General features: G+C 46.7%; 1 protein-coding gene across 1 annotated transcript in view; it reads left to right on the top strand.

Annotated features, from left to right (window-relative positions):
• Positions 1 to 16,015, top strand: part of MAP1S (microtubule associated protein 1S) — a 94,261-nt gene extending 78,246 nt beyond the window's left edge. Inside the window, exons 6-7 of the mRNA XM_040321561.1 lie at positions 314 to 549; positions 13,429 to 16,015. Coding sequence (XP_040177495.1) covers positions 314 to 549; positions 13,429 to 13,584 — 392 coding nt within the window. The 3' untranslated portion in view covers positions 13,585 to 16,015. The remainder of the gene's footprint in view (positions 1 to 313; positions 550 to 13,428) is intronic.
• Positions 16,016 to 22,871: the final 6,856 nt, after the last annotated feature.

Raw genomic sequence — 22,871 nt, 5'->3', positions numbered from 1 at the left:
CCCCCCCCCCCCCCCCCCCCAGGTTTTAGTGAAGTCAATTGATCAACTGATCGATACATCTATTAGGTGGGCTAGGTGTAGTGATCAGTTGATGGCTAGCTCTAGGCTAGGAGGTGGGATTTTTTTTTTAAAGGGGGGGGGGGGGTGTTGGGAGGTACTAGGTGAGTCTATACTGGGGGGTAAGGATGGGGAATCTTTGCTGGCACAGTTGTTTAAAAAGAAATGTTGTTCTCGTTTCCATTTTAGGTACACCACTGATCACATTTTTTTAAAAGATATTATTTTATTTTATTTTTTTTCTGTTTGCTTTCAGCCGGTCTCGGACACCTGCATTCGGCATCATCCTCCTCTTCTGCTTTGCCGATATATGTGGACCTGGCTTACCTGCCTGGAGGACCTGCTGCGCAAACTGTAGAGGAAGAGTTTTTCAGGCTAGTGCGTTCCTCCTTTTATGTTGTTAGTGGAGAAGATCCTATGAAGGAAAAATGTACCCGCAAGGTTCTGGACTCTCTGCTGGCTGGGAAAGCCCATTGGACACAAGATTTGCAGGTATTTCGCTGAGACAATTAAACTATAATTTTGAGGTTATTTTAAAATTCTGTATATATTGAGAAACATGCAGCTTCATTGCCTTTTCAGCAGCTAAGAATTTATGAATTGACAAAATGTCTTCTGTAAGTGGGGTTGATTTACTAAAGCTGGAGAGTGTAAAATCGGGCTCACTTTTGCATAGAAACCAATTGGCTTCTAACCTGAGCTTGTTCAGTTAAGCTTTGGCAATAAAACCTGGAAGCAGATTGGTTTTGAGGCAGAAGTGACCCTGATTTTGCACTCTTCAGCTCTAGTAAATAAACCCCATTGTGTCATGTGTTAACTGTTTACATCAGAGCATGGCTGTCTCCCGGAAGTTGCATTCATATATTAGATCTGGCTAGCCTGTACGTGCTTTCTACTGGCTTCCTGCTTTTTGTGCACCTTTCTGGTGGTCAATGGTTGCAATAGGAGGGGGAGAGATGCTATTGATTGGCCAATATTTATTATCTACCCTCCCATTCCGAAGGTCTCATTTGGCGACCAGGGATTTATCCATATGAAAAAAGGAATTTAATACTTGGAGACCCTGTCACCATACCATTTTATTGCAACACAAAATAATCCTATACGATAAGGGCATTTTATAGGGCTTGTAAAGGTTCGTGTTGGTTATTAAAAAAAATAAAAAGTAATGCTTGCCTCCTCCTGTGCAAGTGGCCCAGATCCTCCTCTTCAAGGGTTCCCCAGGGGTGCTCCTGGCTCCTCCCTCAGAGACCCGCGTTCCAAGGGGACACTCACGCCGGCGTGCTCGAGTCCTAGACAGCAGCACTCAGCCCTGCCCCCGACTCCAGTGTCACTGCATTTGACAGCAACGGGAGCCAATGGCTGCGCTGCTATCAATCTATCCAATGGGGAAATCGGCTTGAGCTGCTGTGCTCGTTGCCGTTGATGTAACGATCGGGCTGAGGTAAGTAAAGGGGACTGGGAGGGTGGGAGAACTGCAGTAAGTTTTTCACCTTGATGCATTAAAGTGAAAAACCTTGAGGGTTTACAACCCCTTTTTAGTATAATATGCATACTATTTGCCTATAAAAGTCTATTTTCTGTATAGCTCTCTAAATGCCCTGAGATTGGTTGACTGTAATAACAGCTCCAACAGACTCATTGCTGTCACCTAAGGGACACTGTAGTTTTACCCTTACACCTCTCCCTCCAACAGATTACAGGTACAGTGGATATAAAAAGCATACCCCTGTTAAAATGTCAGGTTTCTGTGATGTAAAAAAAAAACATAAATATTTTCAGAACTTTTTTTACACCTTTTTAATGTGACCTATAAACTGTACAACTCTAAACTGTACAATTGAACAACAAACTGAAATCTTTTAGGGGGTACGAATAAAAATAAACTAATGTGGTTGCATAAATGTGCACACCCTCTCTTATAACTGGGGATGTAGCTGTGTTCAGAATTAAGCAATCACATAATTTTTTATTTTTTTTTAACAAATAAAGTGGTGTTTATTCTGGAGAATAAAAACATACAGAAGAATGGCAGTGACGATGTAAATACAATGAAAAGAATAAAAACAGAAAAATACAAAGACTGGCGTACATCGTGACTTCACAAACCGCATGCTCTGAATCATAATAAACATTAATGGCAGGAACACTACACATCAGTCGGCCCCTCACCACATGTGGCCGCATTGCCCATCCAAGAATCCCAGATCTTGTTGAATTTAGTCGGGCAGCCCCTATGCATATAGATCTCCCTCTTGTAAGGCAAAACAGCATTAATCGCCGAGATCCATTCTTGAGGTGTCGGTGGTGTGACCATAACCATTTTCTCTCGATTAATAATCTGGCAATAAACAGTGACTCTTGCAAAATATTTAATCAAATTTGTCAGAATCCGGGTCTGGGAACACACCCAGGAGACACTGTTTCGGGCAAAGTGTCAGTAGAGACCCCATCTCATCATGTACAAACCGCACTATGTGGGACCAATAGTCTTGTATCACAGGGCACTACCACATGAGGTGGAAAAAGGAGCTAGATGGGCTATCACACCTGGGACACAAAGGGTTGTGGTCAGGCTTATACTTAGCTAGGCGGAAGGCGAGTCAAGTAAGACCTATGCAAAATTTACATCTGTGCAAGGCAGTCAGAGAGCCTGGCAGGGACCTTTTTACAGGTATCCAGCGCATCCTCCCATTCGTCATCCTCCATCTCCCCCACGTTGCCAGCCCAACGATCTTTCAAAGCATAAGCAAGGGCCACCACATTGGGACAAAGCGGAGAACTATAAAATATAGAAATAAGTTTAAGTGGATCCTGTCCCATAATCCTGTCAAGAATAACTATTTGGTCCAGGTTAGGAGGATCGTCACAAAATTGGGACTGGAGAGCGTGACGGAGCTGAAGGAAGCAAAAGTGCATGGAGTGCGGAAGGCCAAACCCCTCCCTAAGTTGCTGGAAAGACTTCAGGGTAGATCCGTCGGACATCCGACAAAAACATCACCCCATATTTAAGCCATAAAACATGGTCCGGAACAGTTAGCAATTCAGGTAAGCAGGAGTTATCCCATAAGGGTGTATGAGAATGAGTAGGGGGCAATTTAAGTCTGTGTCTCGCCACCGCCCAGATCCTACAGTGAGTGTGCAATAGCTTCCCCCGGTCTCCCAAAACCCAGGGCTCAGCAGGGTCTCTAAAAATAATCTGAAAGGGGTGCGTGTAACCACATGTCTGAGGGGGGCATACCAGAGTTCAATAACGATCTTTGTCCTGTTTGTCTATGTAATAGAAATGGGATAGCTGCGCAGCCAAGTAGTATAAGTTAAAGTCGGGCAGCGCCATGCCCCCCAACTCGGTAGGTTTCTTCAGTACCTGCCACGATAATTTTATGTCGAACAGCCCCACACAAAGGAGTTGAGAACAGCCTCAATAACCTTAAAAATCCTAAAGGGCAAATAAACCGGTCCATGCCAGAAGACATGTAAGAACTGGGGAAGTAGGACCATCTTGACTAGGTTCACCCGACCCATGACCCCAAGGGGAAGCTTAGCCCACGTCTGAGTTTTGGATTTTAGGGTTGCAATTAAAGGCTCTATATTAAGTTTAATGAAATCTCCTGGGTAATGACAATACCTAAAATATTTCATGGAACTCACCCTGAGAAGAGGAGGATTGAAGTTCTGTGGGGGCACTCACGTCAATGGGAAGAATTTGGGACTTGTCCCAATTGGTCTTAAGGCCTGAATAACCGCCAAAATTTTGTATAACCTCCAGGACCACCTGTAGGGATGGACCCGCATCTGCCAGATACAACAGCATGTCGTCTGCATATAGACTAATTGGTTCCACCACACCCCCGCATCGCAGGCCCTGAATACCTAGGTGAGCTTGCAAGGTAGAGGCAAGAGGCTCCACTGCCAGTGCGTACAATAACGGGGACAGAGGGCAACCCTACAGTGTGCCCCGAGACGGGAAAAGGAGCAGACACCCTCCCGTTGACCAAGACTCTGGCACTGGGCCCACTATAAAGGAGTTGGATCCATTTACTAAATTTAGGCCCAAACCTAGCCAGACACAACCAGAGGTACTCCCACTCGACAGAGTCGAACGCCTTTGCGGCGTCAAAACACCACAACCCTGGAGCCCACCTGGTCGTGTGCAGCCTGCAAGTTCATGTGAAGCCTTCGAAGGTTGAACGCTGTATTCTTAGCAGGCATAAATCCAGTCTGATCCAGGTGGATCCGTGAAAGGATTACTGTGTTTAAGCGCAGCGCCAGGATCTTGGCCAAAATCTTCACATCCAGCTGGAGAAGGGATATGGGGCGATACGATGGTCACCAGTCATCTTTATGATCGTCTGAGGCCCGGGCGCAATGTTACGACGTCACGTCCGGGGACCGGAATGTAAACAAAGCCGCAATCGCGGCTGAAAGCATGAGATCTGTGACTCTTTTTTTTTTTTTTTTTTTTTCACAATCTCATGCTTTCCAGACTGGAGGAGAGATGTTGGTCTTATTGACCCTGCATCTCCCCATAAAGAGTACCTGTCACAAACCATTCCTATTACAAGGGATGTTTACATGTGTAAAAATAAAATTAAGTAAAATAATTTTCTCTTCCGTTCATGGACGGACACAGCAGCAGTAGGGTATTATATCCTTCCTTCCAGGAGAGACTAGGCAGAAAAAAAACAGCACTTCAAGTGTTAAAACACTTTTCAGTACAGCTCCTCCCAGGGGGCGTGGTCCCCTGGGTATAACCCACTATCCGACTCCTCAGCAGCTTCAGTTTTTCTTCTGCCTAGCGTCAGGAGTAGACATGGCCTTCTGGAGTCCATGTACTCTGGAATTTTTTTGCGTTTTTTTTTTTTTCCCCGCTTTTTATTTTGTTTTGTTCCTGCATTTTTGAATCCTGAGATTCTACTATCACCTGCCGACTGGGTGACAGGCTGGATCTCGATCCTTGTAGTCCCCCCATGCTCGGCCACCGAGCGTGTGCCGGCCCTTAGCTCAGCTCTGGGTCGTCCATGACATGCCCCGTAGCTCCAGGGGTGGCCAGGGAACTACATGTTCCAGGGCACACATATGACCGGTCTCCATGGCTTTGTCAGTGTGTCTGGCCGACAGCCATGCCGTTTAGCGGACGTTGGTTCTGTCCGGAATGCCTCCAGCCGGTGGTCGCAGGACGGGTAAGTAGTGGCCCCTTGCCCTGGCAAGGTGGTATGGCTGGTGCTTTCCTGAGGAGGTCGAATGAGGGTCCGCCCTGCTTTCCTCTCTCGCCTTCCTCTCCCTCCTTCGCCATGCTGGGTGGCGGCTGTAAGGGGGGGTCCGCCTGGCGCTCTGTCACTACGGAGACTGTGCTGCTGTGTGGTGCTATTAATGGTGAAGAAGGAAAGGCACTACAAAAAATTAAAGGCTTACTTTTTTAATATTCATTGGTGTGCGGCTGTCCATACCCTGCCTTCAAGTTTTTACCTCATGCATTGCAGGCACCCACCTGTTTCTGAGAGGACATTGATTGCTCAGGTGTGCTCACCTGGAGCAGCAGATTATCCCTTCTTATTAATTTGTTGTACTGGAGTTGCTGTGTGTGCTGGGCTGTGTTTTCTGCTGTGTCACTGTTGCTTTAAACGCGTGTAGCCCGCAAATTGCTTCCCGAGGGACGGTGCAGAGCGGACAGCACTACAGCCTGGCCGGGTGGTGAGTTACCTGGGGGTCCCCTGCTCTCTGTTTTGCGGCCGGGAGGGTGACCTGTGGGTCTCTGCCTTGCAGTACTAGGGTGGCATAGCGGTGGGTCAACATGGAGTCTGAACAGAGGCTTCTACCCCAGCCATGCCTGAGTTAACCCTTAGTGCCCCTGCTGTCTCTGTAGAGCCCATATGGCAGTCCCTTAGGTGTTTATCGCCAGGATTGAAGTGACAAGCGGCCAGAAGGGGGGTAAAAACCCCATCCCTGCGCCTGCTTCTGGGGACTGCTCTGACGGGGAACCAGACCCTGCTGCTGGCTCTGGTTCTGTCATGTCAGATGTTGCAGGCTTAGCCCACACGTTCAGTGAGGATGACTCTGCTTCAGGGTCAGCGCTTGATGAGGCATTTTGTTGGAGCTTTAATCACTGTGGTGCGGGATACTCAAAAACTTGAGGATGGCGGAGACATCAGAGATGCTGGTCCCTTTTGGGTTTCGCACGCCGCCCCGCCCACACCGCAAAAGTGTTTTCTTGTGTTCCTTACCTGGACAAAATATTATACAAGGAATGGGATCGGCCGCAGAAAGTTTTTGATGTACCAAAATACTTTGCGGTCCGTTGGCCTCTTGAGGGAAGACTTTTAAAAAAAAAAAGTCCTCTGTCAGCGGACCCCCCTGTGTCCAGACAAGTCTACCACATTACCTGTGGAAGGGGCTCCCGCCTTTATGGACCCCGCAGATAGGAGAGCTGAGGCTGTGGCTCGCTCCATGTTCACAGTAGTGGGGTCGGCAGTGAGATCTAGTGTCACAGGCAAAGTCCCTGCTGGAGGCGCATAATGCATTGAGCTCCGTGCAGGGCCTGGCTGACCAGTTGGTGCAGGGCCTGCAGTTTGTCTGTGAATTGGCTCTGGATACGCTCCTCTTGCTCTCCAGGGCCTTCGCGGTGGTACTATGCCACCTTGTGTGGCTAAAGTGTTGGTCTGCGGACCAAACCTCTAAAAGGTCCTTAGGAGGACTTACCCTTGAAGAGTGTATGGCCTTTTGGGGCATCCCTGGATGACCTCATTATAGATGCTACAGGGGGTAAGAGCACTCTGCTCCCGCAATCTGGGAAAGGTAAGGAGCCTTGTCATAAGTAGGGTCCCTCCTTTACCTCCCCCAAGCGATTTTTTTTTTTTTTTTTTTCTCGCCCCCAGGTGCGGCAGGAAAACGTTTTTCCAGGGTGCTAAGGCGCCCGATGTAGATCAAAAAGCGCACCTGGTACTGCAAGCCTGCGCATAAGCCTGCTTCTGCATGTAGGTCTGCCCCCGCCAGACACTCGGGTGAGGGGCAGACTTTGCGGATGTGCGGCTCGGTGGAGATCCCTCTTTCCGACCGCTGGGTTTGCAAGGTAATTTCCTCGGGGTACAAGATAGTTTTTCTCTTGTCCACCAAACCGATTTTTCCTTCCAGCTTCCTCCGGTACGCCGGGAGGCCCTGTCAGGGGCTGGTCAGGATCTGCTGGTCAGGGAAGTGATTATATTAGTTCCTTCAAGGGAACGGTTTCAGGGATGTTTACTCCAATCTGTTTGTAGTCCCCAAAAAAGGAGGGGGTCCGTCCAATCCTGGACCTCAAGGCCCTTAACTCTTTTGTCAAAGTGCAAAGATTCAGGATGGAATTGTTCGCTCAGTAGTGGCGGCTCTCCATCAGGGGGACTTTATGGCGTCCTTGGGTACTCGAGACGCGTACCTGCATATTCCCATACGCGCGAAACACCAGAAGTTTCTGCGTTTTGCGGTCGAAGAGGACCATTTTTAGTTTGTGGCCCTCCCCTTCAGCCTGGCTTCGGCACCACGAGTTTTCACAATGGTGCTCGCTCTGATTCTGGCCCTGCTAAGGCAGCGCTGAATCACTATTGTGGGATACCTGGACAACTTTCTCCTGAGAGCTTCTTTAAGCTCAGACTTAGGAGAGGATGGGTTCATCACCTGCCAGCCCCTCCAAAAGATTCGGGTGGCTACTGAATGCCCAGGGGTCAATGTTGGTTCCGTCCTAGCGACTGGAATACCTGGGGTTGGTCCTGGATTCCTCAGAAGCAAGTTTTTTTCTCCCGACGGAAGAACTCCAGACTCTGCAATCTGCGGTGTGCGACCCAGCAGTGGTCGTCGCTTCGCCTTTGCAAGAGAATTCTGGATCCCATGGTAGCCTCTTTCGAAGCGGTTCCGTATGCCCAATTCCACACATAGTTACATAGTTACATAGTTAGTCAGGTTGAAAAAAGACACAAGTCCATCCAGTTCAACCACAAAAAATAAAAACAAAATAAAAAACACAGTACAATCCCATACACCCGACTCCATACCCACAGTTGATCCAGAGGAAGGCAAAAAACCCAAGCAGAGCATGAGACCCAATTTGCTACAGCAGGGGAAAAAATTCCTTCCTGATCCCCCGAGAGGCAATCGGATTTACCCTGGATCAACTATACCTATAAATCTTAGTACTCGGTTATATTATGTACATTTTAGGAAGAAATCCAGGCCTTTCTTAAAGCAATCTACTGAGCTGGCCAGAACCACCTCTGGAGGGAGTCTGTTCCACATTTTCACAGCTCTTACTGTGAAAAAACCTTTCCGTATTTGGAGGTGAAATCTCTTTTCCTCTAGACGTAAAGAGTGCCCCCTTGTCCTCAGTATTGACCGTAAAGTGAATAACTCAACACCAAGTTCACTGTATGGGCCTCTTATATATTTGTACATGTTGATCATATCCCCCCTTATTCTCCTCTTAAGAGTGAATAGATTTAGTTCTTCTAATCTTTCCTCATAGCTGAGCTCCTCCATTCCTCTTATCAGTTTGGTTGCCCTTCTCTGCACTTTCTCCAGTTCTCCGATATCCTTTTTGAGAACTGGTGCCCAAAACTGAACTGCATATTCCAGACGAGGTCTTACTAATTTGTACAGGGGCAAAATTATATCTCTGTCGCTGGAGTCCATACCTCTCTTAATACAAGAAAAGACTTGTGTTACAGAAAGAGATTCTGTCACGTTGGGACAAGCTCCCTTCGTCTCTGGATTACCAGATTTGGGTGAAGTCGTCTGGTCAGGTCCTCCCTAGTGTGGTGGCTGACATCTCCGGTACTTTGGACTGGGAAATTATTTTTGCCCTGCTATCGGACAGTGGTCACGACGGATGCCAGCCTCTCTGGCTGGGGGTGTTCTGGAGTGTCCAGTCAGCCCAGGGCGGGTGGAGTCCCGTCTGCCAGTCAATGTCCTGGAGCTCCGGGCTATCGGGCTGTCTCCCCAAGTGGTTTCTGGGTCTGCAGGACCGTTCGGTCAGGATCCAGTCCGACAACACCACGGCCGTGGCGTATGTCTACCATCAAGGGGGCACACGGAGCTCTGCCGCGGTGGTGGAGGTTGCACACATCCTACGGTGAGCCACAAGGTACGCTCCGGCTCTGTCGGCCATGTACATTCCGGGGGTGCAGAGTTGGCAAGTCGACTACCTAAGTCGCCAAACACTGGATCAGGGAGAATGGTTGTTGCACCAGGAAGTGTTTTCAGAGTTGTGCCAAAAATGGGGCACACCAGGCGTGGACCTTCGGGCGTCCCGTCTCAATCGGAAGGTGTCACGTTTCGTGGCCAGGTCAAGAGACCCTTGGGCAGATGCGTTGGTGGCACCGTGGTGTCACTATCGCTTAAATCTACGCTTTCCCTCTGAAGCTTCTCCTTCACCTGTTGCGCAGAGGGGATGCCAACAATCCTGGTCGCTCCGGATTGGCCGCGCCTTTCCTGGTACGCGGACCTGGTGTGTCTGGTGGCAGACGTCCCTTGGATTCTATCCCTGAGAGTAGATCTTCTGTCGCAGGGTCTGATTTTTTTTTCCTCACCCTGCTTTACAGTCTCTGGCTTTAACGGCATGGCTGTTGGGAGCCAGGAGCTGGAGGTCCGTCGGACTCGGTGATCTCTACCATGCTACTTGCACGGAAGTCTACTTCATGTAGGATTTGCCATCGTACGTGGAAGACCTACATCTCTTCGTGTGCAGAGATGAAAGGACACCCCCACACATACATGCTGTCCCAGATGCTGCTGTTCTTACAGCAGGGAGTGGGTCAAGCTCTCGCCTTTTAAGTACGGTTATGGGTCAGATTTCGGCCTTGGCTGTTTATTTTCAGCGACCGTTGGTGACACACTCCCTGGTGCGTACGTTTGTACAGGGGGTCAGGCTTGTGACCACCTTGTGTGTCCTCCACTGCCTCTGTGGGACTTGAATTTGGTCCTCTCTGCTTCAAAAGGGCTCCGTTTGAGGACATTCGGGAGATTCCTCTTTCTCTCTACCAGAGGGTGGTCTTTCTTAGTAGCCATTCCTTCGGTCAGACGAGTTTTTGATCTGGCGGCCTTGTCTTGCAGGGCTCTTTTTGTTTTTTTTGTTTTTTATAATGAGGACATTGTTTTACTATCCTTATGTCCTCAGCCGAAGAACTCGAAGGAGGCCACGTTACTTCCCTTGGACGTGGTGCGAGTCCTACGGGCGTACTTGTCTGCTACGGCTCTGTTCCAGAGATCGGACTCACTGTTCATGTCAGTGAATGGTCCTGCGAAAGGTCTGGCGGTCTCGTCGGCCTCCATTTTCAGGTGGATCAGACAGGTCGTGCTCCAGGCCTATGCCCTAAAGGGGCGGGCGCCTCTCTTTCTGGTTACGGCGCATTCGACCAGGACGGTTGATCCCGCTTGGATTTTCGGCCATCAGGCGTATGTTTTACAGGTGTGTAAGACCGCGATCTGGTCGTCAATTCCCACCTTTTCAAGTTTTTACAAGGTGGATGTGAGTGCATCTGCGGATGCCTCCTTTGGCCGCAAGGTTTTGCAGGCGGCTGTTTCAGGTTGAAGTTCCTCCATTGAGGAACTCTGGTTTGTTTGGGGTGAAGCTTAATTGTTGTTGTTTTTTTCCCCACCCCTCGAATTTTTTGACACTGCTTGGGGACGTCCCTAAGGTCAATTGCTGCTGTGTCCGTCCATGAACAGAAGAGAAAAGATTTTTGTACTCACCGTAAAATCCATTTCTCTGAGTTCATGGACGGACACAGCACCCTCCCCTCCTTTTTGTTTGTACTGCTTGTTACGAACTGGAGCTGCTGAGTCAGAGTGGGTTATACCCGGGGGACCACGCCCCCTGGGGGGAGCTGTACTGAAAAGTGTTTAAACACTTGAAGTGCTGTTTTTTCTGCCTTGTCTATCCTGGAAGGAAGGATATAATACCCTAAGGTCAATTGCTGCTGTGTCGTCCATGAACTCGGAGAAATGGATTTTACGGTGAGTACAAAAATCCTATTTTATTTATTATTATTATTATTTATTATTATTATTTATTTATTTTTAAACGCCCCTATCCCCAGTAGCTCTTGCTCAAAAGCCAACACACACGTAAGTCCCGCCCACATATGTAAACACTGTTCAAACCACACATGTGAGGTATCGCCGTGTGCGTTAGAGCGCCAGCAACAATTCTAGCACTAGACCTCCTCTGTAACTCTAAACTGGTAACCTGTACAAAAAAAATTAAAGCAACGCCTATGGAGATTTTTAATTACTGAAGTTTGGCGCCATTCCATGAGTGAGAGCAATTTTAAAGCGTGACATGTTGGGTATCTATTTACTCGGTGTAACTTCATCTTTCGCATTGTACAAAAAAATTGGGCTAACTTTACTGATTTGTTGTTTTTTAATTCATGAAATCTTTTTTTTTTTTTTTTTTTCAAAAAAGGTGTTTGAAAATTTTTTGCGCAAATACTGTGCAAGATAAAGTTGCAATGACCGCCATTTTATTCCCTAGGGTGTCTGCTAAAAAACATATATAGTGTTTGGGGGTTCTGAGTAATTTTCTAGCAAAAAAATATGATTTTTGCATGTAGGAGAGAAGTGCCAAAATAGACCCGGTATGGAAGTGGTTAAAGGAGCAGCAGGAATATCAGTCCCCCCCCCCCCCCCCCCCCCCCCCCCCCCCCCCCCAATTATTGCAGGTGACTATAGCAACTGGCAGGAAGCAGTCTAAATGATTTATCTTTGTGTGTGTGTGTTTGTTTGTTTTTTAACATCACAGAAACCTGACTTTTTAACAGGGGTGCGTAGACTTTTTATATCTACTGTATAGGTTAAAGACTCGTACAAAGTTGCGCTAAAAAGTATGGAGTCCAACACTAAATAGGAAAAAATATATAGTCGTGAAAGGTCTGTGATGACATCCACCACCTTAAGTTGTAGGATCCAGTGTTGATCATCTCCATCGTAGGCAAAATGGTCGCCTACCAGATTGTACGGACATTCTATTGCAGAAGGTCTGTATCGCTTGTGGCTCTAAACCCAGCCAGGGCCTTTATACGTCCCAGGATTCTCTTGGGGCATGTAAAATCCCCATCCAAATATCTATATCACAACCCCCCTCAAAAATAATAATATAAAAAACTTGCTATAGTGTAAAAATCATTTAAAACTTTTTATTGCAAATATAAAATATTGCACTTGCGATAAGGAGCATATAACCGCTTTAGTCAAGTTCAAGCAAGCCAGCCAGCTATTCGCAACCACCCATCCTTCAGGATTCGAGAAGTGCGGTGACGTCAGCAAGTTGCTCCGCCCTAATGCATTTTGTCATCTGATGTTGTTTGGGGCATAGTAGGGGAGGTGGTGGCGCTGGGCCAGCACAGGGAGTAGGGGAGGTGGTGGCGCTGGGCCAGCACAGGGAGTAGAGTGCTGTGCAAGGAGGGAGGGGGCTGTGCTATAAAATTGGTCAAATTTTGTAGCAAGTTCAAGAGCATGTTGTAAGTACCGTATTTATCTCGTATAGCGCGCATCCCTAATGTGGACCCACAATTCCTGTAAAAAAAAAAACATTTTAGTACTTAGTTTTAGTGTCTTGCGCGGCGGCCTCGTCGGGTCCGTCTGCGGCTTCGGTGGTGTCCTCTCGGCTTCTCCCGCGCTGTCTCCCCGTCGAATCGCCGCTTCCCGCGCTCAGTTTGAACGCCTCCGCCGACGTATACCGAGTGCATTACACTCGGCTACATTCGGCCAGGATCGGCTTCGCTCGTGCTCACGCTCTGTGACGTTTATGCACGAGCGAAGCCGAGCCTGGCCGAATGTAGCAGAGTGTACTGCACTCGGTATACGTCGGAGCAGGCATTCAAACTGATCGCGGGTATCGGCGTATATCGCGCACCCACGATTTCCCCCTTATTTTAAGGGGAAAAAAGTGCACGGTATACGCCGATAAATACGGTAAATTAAGTTTTATGCAAAATGGGTGTTTTTGTAGTCAGTGACCAACTTTTTATAAAGTGATTTCTGTAGCTGTAGAGCAACCCAGTAACTGAGTCACTTTTACTGCATTGTAAAGGTGCTGCCACCCACTGCGTGGTTTCGGGCCCTTCTATTTATGCATTGTAAATTTTTTCAGGATGATGAGCAGGAGCAGACTGAGGAACAATCATTCCCTGATCTGCTCTGTATTCTGTGGACCTAGAAGCACTCGGCTCTGTGTGTTTTTTTAGGATGTTTAAGGGTTTAATTATATTTCTTAAACGTTTCTAACTTGAGCTTTCTTTTGGGAAACATTTGTTATGTAGGTGATTTATTTAAATATAATATTTTATAATAATTGCAAGACCGTTCCTCATTTCAAGAATTTTAATTTCTTTCCCTTTTTATGTCCAGGTAACGGTGATTCCCACATTCGAGTCTGCAGCAGTCCGTGCATGGTATGAAGAAACCCATGCCCTTCAGCAGTCATTGGGTGTCATTGTGCTGGCAAGCACCAGCAGTGTGTCCATGCAGGATGAAACCTTCCCTGCTTGCAAAGTGGAGTTCTAATTATTATTTTTTTTTTATCTTCATGCACTTCTATTTTAAAACCTTTTGGACACGGAAAGCTTTCGGGTTATCCGAGGCCAGTTCCTTTTCCTCATTGTGCTTGCCTGATGGCAGAGGATTAGATGCTTCCTCAAGATGTGGTGCATGCACATTCCGATGAAATAATCAGAGAGGGCCTATTATTGCACAGCTGTATGCATTTTACGAGGAATGGGAAGCTTGTGCACGATTTGAAGAGAACTGTTCTTATTTGCACAATCACTCCGTTGTTCACGTCACACTTTATGGCATGAAATTCTTTACCAATTGACTTTATCTCCACCTGACCAGAAGACCATGCTTTTGTCACTTTCAGATATTTACAGTTGTCTTGTGTCTGAAGGATTATCAATATGTAATGCATTAATTGATGCTATAGTCATGTGTTTTTAACCTGGCAGCACACATAAGCTTTTTCTGTAATTGGAGTAATCTGATTATTCACTTTCCCATTTCAATGCACCGTTAGGTTTATTGGTGGTCTCTGGCATATCTAGAAGATGGCTGTTCAATATGAAATGAGTGAATTCTTTATTCTTATATGTGACTGGTGTCCTGAATGTGAGAACGTTGCATCATGTTTTGAAATGGTCTACATTCTCATTTATCTACTATTGAAATTTGTCCTGCACAGAGTAGTGTTGGCTCATGTGTAGCTTTTTTGCTGTGAACTTCTGAAATCCCCTCCACAAGACCGTTCCAGAAAATGTTAAGACAGCAACAAGTAAAAGCTAATTAGCTGATTTACTCGGTTAAGCAGGGTACTGGTTTCTAAGCTGTGTGACCGTTGGGTTACAAGGCTAAAACATTTTTATACGTTGTTTTGTCTTATTTAGAATAAGCTATTACTTATGGCACTCCAGTGATAGTACATTTGATGGCTGTGTGAAGTAGATACTGTTTTGAAATATCTGCTTCTCATTATTTATAGTCTACTTTATATTTACAAACCTTTGCCAGCAGATGGTGCAGGGTATAGGAAAGCACACTTGGCGCCTCATCATTATCCAACCTTAAAAGTTTAGTAACTGAGATACATTTTTACAATAGTTTTACTGTATAAGAAGTCAAGATCACATGGATGTGCTTAAAACATTTCGGTTTAGTAAGCCACATTAGCCCTTGTAAAATGGTTTATTTTGGTGTATTTTTACTAAAAAGTATGATCATTCTCAATACATAATTTGTCTCGGTACACATGGGCATCAAAAAGTCAGCCGATGCATATTTAAGTCCATTGAGGTTTTTATTTTTTGTTAACCTCCCCCCGCAAGCTGATGGCTTACTACCTATGAGCTTTTGGCATACATGTAATGCAAGCAGCAGCATCTGTCAATGTTGTCGTTGGTGTTATTTTCTTCAATATGAGCTTGAATGGGTAGGCACTAAAGTGTGGATTGATGTAGAGCAACGCCTGATTCAAGTTTTGTAACTCTTGAAGAAACTGGCAATTCCCTATGGCCATTCTGAATGCAACTTGCCATGGTTTTTATTTTTTGAGGGGGGGGGGGGGAGAGAGAGAGAGAGAGAGAGAGAGAGAGGGGTCAAATAGGACCTGACTCGTAATGTTATATTTTGGAAATCCTGTTTTTAACAAACTCCTCTCTACATCGGTAAAGCAAATGACACTGCAGACTTTGGTTTTGAAGGTCCATTCTCCAGGGCTGTGTGTGGTTTAATCACTGTCTGATTAATGCCTGACCCTAGACTAGTATGTGTATATATCGGGTGCTCAGACATTAAAAAAGCAAGCACTTTTAAATGTCAGTGACTCGAGTAATGAAGGAAGAGTAAGGCTGACAGTGTGGGCATGTGTCTTCAAAAACAAGTCAGCAGAGGATGTTCCCACCCTGTTTGATAAATTCATAATACTATTAACCACACATCCTGGAGTTTTTCATCTTGGTTTGTACAACTGTGGACATCTTTTAGACTGTTGATGTACCTGATAGGACCACTTTTGCTGCAACAGCATGTGGTTTGGAAATTGCATTTTCATTTTTGTTTTTTGTAAAGAATGTCAAAACACTAATGTATTCTTGTTGTCTAAAAGATAACTACTTCTGTTTTTAAATAGTACGGTCAACAATCTGTGGTAAATGAAGGACTATTGCCTCCCTTTTTTCTCCCTCCATACAGTATGGGAGGAATGAGATTCATTGATATGCTTAATCAATGTTAAAGTGCCAGTCAGCCCTTAGAATGAGTTGAGGGCTTTAAATTCTCATACCTATTTGTCTTCTGTCTGTTGGCCATGATGACCATCTCTCTGAGGGGAAGGGTAGATGGTATAGATGATAAACTACTCTGCCCACAAGGTTTGGTGGGATTTATATTGTGAATTCACATTGCTTTCATTAGATGAGCAAATTAAAATCTGATGTAAACAGTTTTTGAGTGAATTGCTTTTATTCTATATCCAATGCTACCCTTTTTATTTTGTGTGTGTGTGTGTGTGTGAGAGAGATATCAAAGGCAGGCGATGGATCATGGGTGTATAAATAAAGTAATAATGCGCAACCCACAAACATAAAAGTGCAGAAAAAAAGGTGCACATCTGTGAAACTAAACCAGCACAAAGTCTGCAGTCAAATTTCCCGTGTAGAAAAACACATATATATAAAAAATATATATAAAATAGTCCAAAAAAATATAAATGTGAACTGTTGAAATCAAATGCAAAAAATCATATATAGTCCAAGAAACTTCCTAATTTCTGACACCAAACGATCAGCTTGCTTCTGTATGCTTCAGTATAGACAAAACTCTTCATCCATATAATATGGGTGAAAACAGTGGAAGGTGCAGATAAATAAGCCTCTTACCAGAGAGACGGTTTCATAGACATGTCATCCCCGACCTGGGAGCTGTGGTTCATGCAAGCCGACAGGATCTGGCGTTCTGAACTTCAGGTGCAGCAGTGCTTGTAAATCACTCCTCAGCGGTGAGATGACCAGCTCCTCAGCAGTGGACTGATTAACATGTGCAGCTCTCCCCGGGTGTTTTAGGAAACAGTTAGCAACAAAATAAAAAAAGAGAAGAGGGAGACTTCATAGTGTATTACTTAGTAGCAAAACACTTCTTTAATAAAAAAAAAAGGTTTCTGAGTACAAACATCACAGTTTGATACGTGTGAAGCAACAGTTAACACAGAAACAAAAAAGCAGTATCTTTAAAATCAAAAAAATAGCTCCGGTGACAACCAGAGAGCTAAAATATGGCAATGTCTTTTGAATAAATGTAGACTCCAACCTACGCTGCGTTTCGCTTTTGTAATAAGCATCAACTGGGAACGGAGACCATGGATCATGGGTGCTTTAACCTGTGGCTTTTTCCTGCTGTTGTGGAACTACATGTCCCATGAGGCATTGCAAGGCTGACAGTTAAGCCTGGTACACACTACAAGCGTGTGGTGTGTGTGTGTGTTTTTCCAACCCAGTAGGGCTGAACAAAAACGGCGCAGCAGGAGCTGCTGTACGAACTATGCAATGTTGGTGCAGCAATATTCCCTGCTATGGATAGATCGAGTTGGGTACACTCAGCCTGCCCACAGATGGTTTGAATCTCACCTGGTCTCTGCTGAACCAGCCAAGATTTGAACCATCTATGGCTAGCTTAAGCTGACTCCTGTCAAAATGTGTGTAGCAGGTATTTGGTGCATCAAGATTGACTGTGCTTAAATGTGATGGCTGACCTCACTCCCAATTGCTGTTTAAATTAGCTTCTTGCGTTCCATGTGCATCAAAGCTAAATTGTACATAGTCTTAAGCCAGCCATAGATTGATCAAATGTTTGTCTGGTTCTGAGTTTTGATCCCTGTATGGGCAGGATGGCTGTACTGAAGCTGATCGATCAACTTCAGTACAACCAGCCTGTTTGTTTTTTTTCTTTTCTAATCAATTATTGCAGGTGACTATAGCAACTGTCAGGAAGCATTGTATTTTTGTAGTGTGGAAACCTCCCGCATTTAGCATGCAAAAGCTTTGCAGGAGGAATTCCCTCATCACCACAGGGAATCAAGCAATTTCCTTTTGTTGCAGGAAATTTAAACAAATGTTTTATATATGGCCTGCTTTAGATTTTGGTCTTTAGAAAGTCACCAAACATTTTGTCCCCTGTCGGCATACTACAAAGAGGGACTGTTCTCTGTGTGGGATGCATAGGTCTGACATGCCACCTCCTGAGTCAGAGTTGACCAAAAGAGCAGAGCCCAGATCTAAATCCCACAGAGCAGTGGTCACCAACCTTTTTCGCACCGGGAATCGGCTGCGTGGAAGAAAATTGTCCCAAGGCCCGTTGGGGATGAAACGGGGTGGGGGGAAAATCGATTTTCTTTCTTTCGCGGGCAATTTGTCAGCGCTATATTTATTTCTATTATTACATTGAAGTAATAAATGAGAGTTCAACCCACCATAATGCAGAATCGGTGGAAGCTCTGAGCGTGTCACTTGCCATTTCGCCTGCCACCAGATGCGGAAAGTCACTTGCCACGCTGCCTGCCCCCAGATGTGATAAGGCTTCAACAGATGAAGGTTGTCCCCCCCCCCCCCCTTCCACACATGAAAGTAGTTCTTCCTCCTCCCCCCCCCTCCTTCCACAGGTGAAGGTAGTTTCTCCTCCCCCCCTCCTTCCACAGGTGAAGGTAGTTTCTCCTCCCCCCTCCTTCCACAGGTGAAGGTAGTTTCTCCTCCCCCCTCCTTCCACAGGTGAAGGTAGTTTCTCCTCCCCCCTCCTTCCACAGGTGAAGGTAGTTTCTCCTCCCCCCTCCTTCCACAGGTGAAGGTAGTTTCTCCTCCCCCCTCCTTCCACAGGTGAAGGTAGTTTCTCCTCCCCCCTCCTTCCACAGGTGAAGGTAGTTTCTCCTCCCCCCTCCTTCCACAGGTGAAGGTAGTTTCTCCTCCCCCCTCCTTCCACAGGTGAAGGTAGTTTCTCCTCCCCCCTCCTTCCACAGGTGAAGGTAGTTTCTCCTCCCCCCTCCTTCCACAGGTGAAGGTAGTTTCTCCTCCCCCCTCCTTCCACAGGTGAAGGTAGTTTCTCCTCCCCCCTCCTTCCACAGGTGAAGGTAGTTTCTCCTCCCCCCTCCTTCCACAGGTGAAGGTAGTTTCTCCTCCCCCCTCCTTCCACAGGTGAAGGTAGTTTCTCCTCCCCCCTCCTTCCACAGGTGAAGGTAGTTTCTCCTCCCCCCTCCTTCCACAGGTGAAGGTAGTTTCTCCTCCCCCCTCCTTCCACAGGTGAAGGTAGTTTCTCCTCCCCCCTCCTTCCACAGGTGAAGGTAGTTTCTCCTCCCCCCTCCTTCCACAGGTGAAGGTAGTTTCTCCTCCCCCCTCCTTCCACAGGTGAAGGTAGTTTCTCCTCCCCCCCTCCTTCCACAGGTGAAGGTAGTTTCTCCCCCCCCCTCCTTCCACAGGTGAAGGTAGTTTCTCCTCCCCCCTCCTTCCACAGGTGAAGGTAGTTTCTCCTCCCCCCTCCTTCCACAGGTGAAGGTAGTTTCTCCTCCCCCCTCCTTCCACAGGTGAAGGTAGTTTCTCCTCCCCCCTCCTTCCACAGGTGAAGGTAGTTTCTCCTCCCCCCTCCTTCCACAGGTGAAGGTAGTTTCTCCTCCCCCCTCCTTCCACAGGTGAAGGTAGTTTCTCCTCCCCCCTCCTTCCACAGGTGAAGGTAGTTTCTCCTCCCCCCTCCTTCCACAGGTGAAGGTAGTTTCTCCTCCCCCCTCCTTCCACAGGTGACGGTAGTTTCTCCTCCCCCCCTCCTTCCACAGGTGACGGTAGTTCCCCCCCCCCCCCTCCACAGATGAAGGTAGTTCCCCCCCCCCCCCTCCACAGGTGACGGTAGTTCCCCCCCCCCCCCCTCCACAGATTAAGCTAGTGCCCCCACTAGGCCCTGAGCCTTTCCTCTGGACCTCAGTCATGTTGGTGTGAATTCGGTGACGAGGGCTGCGGATTAGCAGCAGGTAGGTATATGGAGGATCAGAGGGGAGGGGGTGGCTCCCTGCTTTCACGGAAGAAGTGTGGACTTGTCTCCTCTTGGCTCTATCCACCCCCAGCACCGTTACCAAGGGATACCGGTGGCTTCCCTGTTACTGTGGGCTGTCCTGGAGATGGCGGTGTGCTGCACCTTCCCCCTATGACAGAAGGGCAGGGCAAGCTCAGTGAGGGGGTACGTCCATTCACACTGTACGGGAAGTGTCCATTTGAGAGACAAAGGGAGGCCTATGGTGCATAATAAACACAGTGCTCAGCAATGGACAACATTGAATGGCTGTGTACAGGAGGTGAGGGAGAGCACCTGCCCACACCGAGCAATGGAATGTGCACTTCACTCTCACTGACATTGTTCATCCACTGATGAACTCCACATCTACAACCAGCTGCCAGGCTCTCTCATGCTGCCTGCCCGCAGAAGGGCCATGGCCTGGGGGTTGACCATCCCTGCCATAGAGCACCTGTGGAGAGATCTCAAAACAGCAGTTGGGTAATAAAAGCCTTACAATCTGAGTCCTGAAGCAGTTGGTGAAATCCGAGTGGTTCAATATTCCAATAGAGAGGTGTAAGAAACTCAATGATGGTTACAGAAAGCAATGGATTTCAGTTATTTCTTCCAAGGGGTGTGCGATAAATATTGAGGGTGCCAATTTTGTCCAGTCCATTTTTGTCTGGAATGTGTCAGATTTTTAATTTTTGCTTCGCCACCTCCTTTTTGCGTTTTTTTTTTGGTCTTATCAATACAAGATAAACCTGAGAATGCCCAGACATTTGTAATTTAATATCCTCCAATCCCAGAAGACACAATTTCTCTTCTGTTCATGGACGGACACAGCAGCAATCTTGACTTGTGGGTATTAGCCTTCTATCAGGAGTGTACTAGGCAGAAAACATGTTAGTGTTGATCACATCAAAAACTGTACAGTACTGCCCAGGGGCGGTCCCTCTCCCTGCATCTCGCAGCCCAGTCTTTTCCTGCCTAGCATAGGAGGAGGATATGGCTTCCTTCGGGCCCATGGGTCCAATAGTTTTTTTTTTTTCCCTCTACTTTTCTTTTCCTGAGATCTGCTATCAACTGGCGCCAGGCTGGACATCAGATCCTTGTCTCCCTAGTTTCGGCCATCGATCGTGTGCCAGTCTTTAGCTACGTGCTGGGCTGTCCACGACATGCGCCGTCGCTCCAGGGGTTGCCGGTGAGCTACCTGCTCCTGGGTGCACTTATGACCGGGCTATATGTCTGAGTCCACAGCGTGCCGGGCCAACAGCCACCTCCATAACTGCGCAGTAGCTGGTCTGTCTGGGATGCTGCCAGCGAGTCCACACAGGAAGGATAAGTAGCGGTACCCCTGCTTCAGCAGGGGGACATAGCTTGACATTCCTGGGGAGGTCGAGTAGGGAGTTTCCCACCCTTCCTTTCCTCTCTACATTCTCACCTCCTCCCTATGCTCTGGGTAGTCGAAAATCCTTTTCTCTGAGTTAATGGACGGACACAGCACCCACTCCCTCCTTTTTTTTGTTTGTACTGCTTTTTGACAAACTGAGCTGTGAGATGCAGGGAGAGGGGTTGTACCCAGAGGGACCACCCCTGGGTGGTACTGTACAGTTTTTGATGTGAGTAATACTTTAACATGTTTTCTCCCTAGTCCTCTCTTGATTGAAGGCTAATACCCACAAGTCAAGATTGCTGCTGTGTCCGTCCATGAACTCGGAGAAAAGGATTTTACGGTTTAGTACAAAATTCCTATTTTTTTGGGGGGAAACGCATAATTTGGAGAGCATGTGTGACATTGCGGCTGGACAGACAGGTGACACAGCGGCTGGCTCAACCTACATGCTTGATTTCTCTACCTCCATTGTAAGTGTGTTTTTATAATCCACAATAAATGTATCATACTGGTTACACTGAGGCTTCGCCCTGTCGCGTACCAGGTTGGTAAGCCTGACGTGTAGAGGAAGGCCTTTCGTATAGCTCCAGGACGAGGACCACTGATGGTGAGGCAGCAGCGACTGGAGCACGGCGGGTTAAGAGTGCCTAGGATCAGTCCAGAAGTCTGTGCGGATAGAAGCCAGGAACTCACAGGCAGGAAGCCGGACTTGGCTGGTAACAGGCAGATGAACGGCAGATTTGACTGGATGCACAACAGGAACCTGGAGGTGCTGAGCTGGACTGAAGGGACTGGAAGCAGGGTCAGGCAAGCCGGGTCGGTAACTAGCAGGCAGAAGCGTAGTCGGGTCACAGGCAGGGTTGGCAACAGATGCAGGGTAAACGGGATGAGCAGGCAGAGACAGAGTCCATAGTTAAGCCAGGAGTCCGAGCAGGAGGCAGACAAGTGTAGTGGGGAGCAAGCCGTATTGGTATCGGAAGTCAAAAACACGAATCGGGGTATACATAAACGCTGTAGACCAAGTAGCAATTGGTGCCGAATCTGTTTTCAAATAGGCCATTTAGCTCTAGTCCTGGTGACAGGCACGCGTTTGTGCAGGCGTGTTCGCGTATGTTGTAATGGGAGTTACTAATGCGCTAACCACACCGGGTGTAACCACACAACGACTAAAAAGATAAATATACACAAGCAGCAGCCATAGCAAAAGAAGTGTTCACACTATAAAAACAGTTTGTTAAAGAAGGGGTGAAATGGCGCTTACTCAATATTATCTATTAACCACTTAAGACCCGGACCAATATGCAGGTAAAGGACCAGGCCCCTTTTTGCTATTCGCCACTGCGTCGCTTTAACTGACAATTGCGCGGTCGTGCGACGTGGCTCCCAAATAAAATTGGCATCCTTTTTTTCCCACAAATAGAGCTTTCTTTTGGTGGTATTTGATCACCCGTGTTTTTTTTTTTTTTTGCGCTATAAACAAAAATAGAGCGAAATTTTTGAAAAAAAAATCAATATTTTTTTTCTTTTTGCTATAATAAATATCCCCAAAAAAGATATAAAAAAAAACTTTTTTTTTTCCTCTTCTTCCTATTTTTGGTAAAAAAAAAATCGCAATAAGCGTTTAACGATTGGTTTGCGCAAAATTTATAGCGTATAGTTTTATGGCATTTTTTATTAATAATAATTTTTTTTTTTTCGTGACTGCGACATTAAGGCGGACACATCGGACTATTTTGACACATTTTTGGGACCATTTTCACAGCAAAAAGTGCTATAAAAATGCATTGATTATTGTGAAAATGACAATTGCAGTTTAGGGGTTAACCACTAGGGGGTGCTGTAGGGGTTAAGTGTGACCTCATGTGTGTTTCTAACTGTAGGA

Source organism: Rana temporaria, chromosome 1, assembly GCF_905171775.1.
Source record: "Rana temporaria chromosome 1, aRanTem1.1, whole genome shotgun sequence".
In the NCBI taxonomy this organism is placed as follows: domain Eukaryota; kingdom Metazoa; phylum Chordata; class Amphibia; order Anura; family Ranidae; genus Rana; species Rana temporaria.
The sequence above is the reverse complement of the archived record's forward strand: the minus strand, read 5'-3'. Positions and strand labels throughout refer to the sequence as shown.